This window comes from Carlito syrichta, unplaced genomic scaffold (assembly GCF_000164805.1).
Source record: "Carlito syrichta isolate Samal-C Ts95f unplaced genomic scaffold, Tarsius_syrichta-2.0.1 Scaffold126486, whole genome shotgun sequence".
In the NCBI taxonomy this organism is placed as follows: domain Eukaryota; kingdom Metazoa; phylum Chordata; class Mammalia; order Primates; family Tarsiidae; genus Carlito; species Carlito syrichta.
Window position 1 is genome coordinate 13546 of NW_007070582.1, and position 4620 is coordinate 18165.

Consider the following 4620-nt stretch of genomic DNA (forward strand, 5'->3'; position numbering starts at 1 on the left):
CTGTTCGCGTGGCGGTAATGAGTGTCGCGGGGGAGGCTCTGGGAACTCAGTCCCACTGGGAAGCCCCCCACGCCCGGGACGCGCGGAGGGTCTGGCGTGCGTGGCCCGGTCCTCGCGCCCCCGCCTCCTCCCCAGCGTGGTAGCAGCCGTTCCTCAACGTCTTTTTTTTTTTTGAGTCGGAGTCTCACTCTGTCGCCCAGACTGGAGTGCAGTGGCCGCTCTCGCCACCGCAGCCTCGACCTGCTGGGCTCCGGCGATCCTTCCGCCTCAGCCTTCCGAGTAGCCGGAATTACAGGCGCGCGCTATCCCGCCCGGCTGATTTTTTGATTTATTGTAGAGATGAGGTCTCGCCAAGTTGCCCAGGCGGGTCTCGAACCCGCGGGCTCAGGCCATCCACTCACCTCAGCCTCCCAAAGTGCTGGGATTACAGGCTGAGCCACCGAGCCTGGCTTCCTCAACATCTTTAGACACTTCAGGGTGGACGATTGTAAGCGGTCCACTAAGGGGGGAGACGTGTCCACGGTGACAGTGCGTTGGCTGGGGACTTCGCAGCGGAGCCAGGCGTCCTGCCTCTGTTCCTGGGAATCTCCCTGAACCCCTGTCCCGGGCGCTCCTCCCCAGTGCTCCCTGGTGTGTCAGTGGACCTGGGCGCCTACCTCTTTCCAGGACACGACCTTGTAGGGCACCGTTTATAGCATCCGGGGCTCCATCTCGGCCGCCAATTACATTCAGCTCCCCAACACCAGCTCCCAGTCCCTGGGCTGACTGGGCGATACCTGTATGTGCTCTTCCAGCCCCTGCCCAGCAAGCACTTCATCGTCCCCTTGGATGTGTCCTCTGAGGTACTGAATCCAGGGTGGGAGCCGCTCATGGGCCCCTGCGCCCTGACACCCTGCTCTTCACAGCCATGCTCTGTCTCCCAGGACGGCCAGGTTATCCACGTGTCTTTCTTCAATCTTTTCAAGGAGTTTAAGCCCACAGCCACGTGGCTTCAGTTTCCTTTCATCTTTGAGGTCAGGGGGTGCAGGAGAGGTGACACCGACACACGGGGTGTGAGTGGTCCTGAGTGCCCTGAGGGAGATAGTGCAGGCCCAGTTAGGCTCCATGCCCTGGAGGGCACAGGGCTGCAACTGTAGGAGTGGGGGCTGTCAAGATGGTGGGCGCTGACCTCTGGTGGCTGTCCTGCAGACCTGGTGGGCATGGCTCCCTGTGACACTCGTTGAACCTGCCTGCAGCTGGACCTGCATGATATCCTCCTGGTCTACCTGAACCAGCATTACACTCACCTCAAGAGCATCAGGCTGTATGCCAGCCTGCTAGTCAGGAACCTGTACACCAGTGACCTGTGTTTTGACTCTGGTGAGGACCATGCTCCTGCCCTGTGCCCAGCTGCAGACTGCCCTCCCCCTGCTCACTGTCAGCTTCCAGATTCTCCCACACCCCAGGTTCTCAACCCAAAGTGCTGTGCTGCTTTTGAGCTCTATTGTGGCACGGCTGGAGGTGGTGCTGGGGTGGAGGTGGTGTCTGGGTATGGGCTGGTGGTCGGGCAATGCCCTAGTGAGCCCCTGGTATGTGGAGTCTCGCCTGGAGCTGGGAGAGGTAGCTAGCCAGGCTTCCTTTGACCTGGGATGACCCTGTTCCCCATAGCTGTTACTGTCCCTGGGGCTCAGCGGACAAAGCTGCTTGTCACTCCTGTGCTTCGGGAAATGGCATTCCTGGTGCCGAAGGGGGAGAACTGGCATGACCACTACCTCCATATCCAGTAAGCGACTGTCCTTCTCAACGAAGCTTCTGGGTGGTGAGAGGGTAAATGGCTGACTCTTTCTCCCTGTTGAGGTTCCCAAGTGACAACCTGAGAGGACCTCCAGAGCCGATCCAGATGTGCTGCTCCCCTCCTGAGGCAGGTGGGCCTGTGGGGTTAGTGGGGACCTAGCTCAGGCCTGTAGGACTCACGCTGCTCCTCTCTTGAGGCAGGTGGGGCTGTGGGGTTGGCAGGGCTAGGGCCAGGCCTGCAGGGCATGTGCTACTCCCCTCTCAAGACAAGTGAACTTGTGGGGCCGGCAAGGACCTGGCTCAGGCCTGCAGGGCATGTGCTGCTCCCCTTGAGGCAGGTGGGCCTGTGGAGTCAGCAGGGAAAGGACTGGGTCTGCAGAGCACATGGAGCTCAGTAGGAGAAAGAAGGACAGGGAGGAACCCAGGGGGTGGTGACTGCACCTGGTGTGTGCCTAGGGCTGCCTGCCTGCTGGTCATTAGGGTGCCTAGAACTTGGGAGGTCTTTGAGAGGACATCCAGGGGCCCAAGCTCATCCAAGAGGGGGTTCTGGGGCCTGGTGGAATGGTGGGCAGCAGCTCAGGTTGGCTTCTCTCCTGTAGAGCGAGCAATGTGGAGCGGCTTGCTGTGGCCCCAGTGCCTGGAGGTCTTGTCCCTGCCCGCCATCTTTGTGCTGGGCTCTGCCAGTCATGGGGCCTCTGCTCTGTTGCAGTCCTCCTGGGGCCTGTACCACAGCTGCCCCCTTGCCTGGTGGCCTTCAGCAAATCCCTGCAGGATGGCGTGTTCCTCACGGCCCAGATACCTAGTCCCGCAGTTGTGAGAGCTCCCTCCCTGCGACACTGGGTTGGGTGTTGTGGTGCCAGAGTGCTGATGGGCACTTGTCCCCCACAGTCTTGCCAGGCCCTCTCAGTGTCAAGATTTCTTCCAGAGATCAGCCTGTCCTGTAAGCTCAGAGGTCTGCAGTGCAGTTGGTCCCAACATCTGTAGCCAAGAGCCTTCATCCTGGGTAGAAGTGTCTCATGGGCACACGGCTGCCTCCAGCGTCCCTGGGTTTGCTCGTGAGTCTGCTGAGGTGTTCATGGTCCAGGAGGTGAGTGCCCACCTCTAACCATGTGGGTGTGGGTGTGGGTCCGGGTCCGGGCAAGTGTGGGTCGGGGCTGCCAGGCCTGGCCTGCGTCCACTGGGAGCAGCACTGGGGCAGGTGGGCTTCTGCTAATCTCTCCCTACCCGGCCTCTTGTCAGAAAGCAGAGTTGGTAGGAGGTAGCTTCCAGCAAGATCCTCTTGGCAAAGAGTAAGGAAAGGCTTGTATTTGCCCGACTCATGCCATGCTCTGGCCCCAGGGGTCTGTGGGGCCCCTGAGAGGTCTGGCACTGCAGCCAGAGTCCCAGCTTCTTATTCCAGAGCAACCAGCAGAAGCCACCCAGGACGAAGGCGGCTTTCTCAAGGGGGACCAGCCCGGCAGGGGCAACACTGGGGGATAGGCTGCACCCTCCTGGCTCTTACCGTGAGTCTGCCTGCTTCAGGACTTCTTCCCAGACCCGATCCTGAGGCTCAAGGCGGTCATTGACTTCGGTGGCCACAGCAGCAAATGGGTGAGCGCTGTGCTGCTTCCAGGACCGCTCTTGTTCAGTGGTGTGGGCATCAGGCACCCAGAGGGGAATGGGAACAGCTCTAGTTGAGTGGTGTGGGTGTCAAGCACCCAGAGGGACACGGGGAGGCCCTGAGTCCCCCGAGGTGGCCATATGCGTTCCGAGCTTCCTCTGGGCACTGGGATCCCTTCACCCTGCAGAACCCCTGCAGCTCTCCCTCTGCCCTCAATGGCCTGCCCCCACCCCTCACCTCCTGGGTGCGAGTGGGCTTTGGGGTCGTGGCTGTCTGACGGCACGGGCTGGGCTAAAATGCTCCCAGAGCACCGAGCGTCGCCTCATACCTTTGGCTCTGACAGGCATGGTGCATCAGTGACTGAGCCGCGTGGGCAGGTGGGGGTGCAACTTGTGGGACCCTGGTGGGCAAAGTGGGCATTCTGGGGAGCCACAGTTGGAGAGGAGGTGGCCTTTCCTTCTGCTTAGCAGCCCAGGATCTCATCCGGCTCTCAGGATGCAGGCTCAGTCCTGGGGGGCCCTTTGTCACCCAGACCTGAATTTCCTACACCAGAGGCAGAGCTTAGAGGATGGGCGCACATGCACTTGCTGTCATTCTTGTGACATGTGTCCTGTTGACATGTGTGCATGTGATGGGAGGGCCCCGGGGCAGCTGTAGGCCTGGTTGTATGTGGGGTCTGCCATGCTCTCTTCCTGGGCTGGATGGGAGACAAGGCTGACCTCTAGGTAGCCAGGAGGGACCTGGGTGCTGCTGTGACTCAGCCCTGCCCCCTCCTGCCAGGCCCTGTGGGCCAAGGACGGATTGGCTGTCTACCCCTGCCATGTGGTCATCATAGTCTGGCACGTCTGCACTGGGGAGCAGCGCTTCTTCCTCGGCCACATGGACAAGGTGGGTGTGACCTGACCTGGGAGGCTCACTGCTGAAGGCCACCATGCCCACCTCACCCTCCTGCCACCTCAGGTCTCTGCACTGGACGGGGGCAGCTCGCTGTCCCCACACTGTCTGCTGCTTCAGGTAGACACGGAGTGCCTCCAGGAGGAGGGGAGAGGACAGCCCAGGAGATGCTGACCCCTCTTCCATGTCCGCAGCTTTTCCGACAGTGGGGCCCTCCTCTGTGGGGTCGGCAAGGACTGCCACAGGAGAACGGTAGTGGCCCTGGGGGGCAGTCCTATCATGTGGCCATGGCAGCCAGGGTGCTTTCTCTTCTTTTTTTTTTTTTTTTTTTGAGTTGGAGTCTCACTCTGTTG

At 60.7% G+C, this 4620-nt stretch overlaps 1 protein-coding gene across 1 annotated transcript in view; it reads left to right on the top strand.

Moving 5' to 3' along the window:
- Positions 1 to 17: 17 nt before the first annotated feature.
- The window catches only part of WDR90 (WD repeat domain 90), a 17501-nt gene continuing 12898 nt past the window's right edge, over positions 18 to 4620 (top strand). Inside the window, 12 exon segments of the mRNA XM_021707846.1 lie at positions 18 to 89; positions 445 to 528; positions 667 to 754; positions 757 to 842; positions 924 to 1032; positions 1189 to 1359; positions 1648 to 1762; positions 1837 to 1904; positions 2483 to 2586; positions 3295 to 3363; positions 4154 to 4267; positions 4334 to 4519. Of these exon segments, the coding sequence (XP_021563521.1) occupies positions 18 to 89; positions 445 to 528; positions 667 to 754; positions 757 to 842; positions 924 to 1032; positions 1189 to 1359; positions 1648 to 1762; positions 1837 to 1904; positions 2483 to 2586; positions 3295 to 3363; positions 4154 to 4267; positions 4334 to 4519 (1266 nt within the window).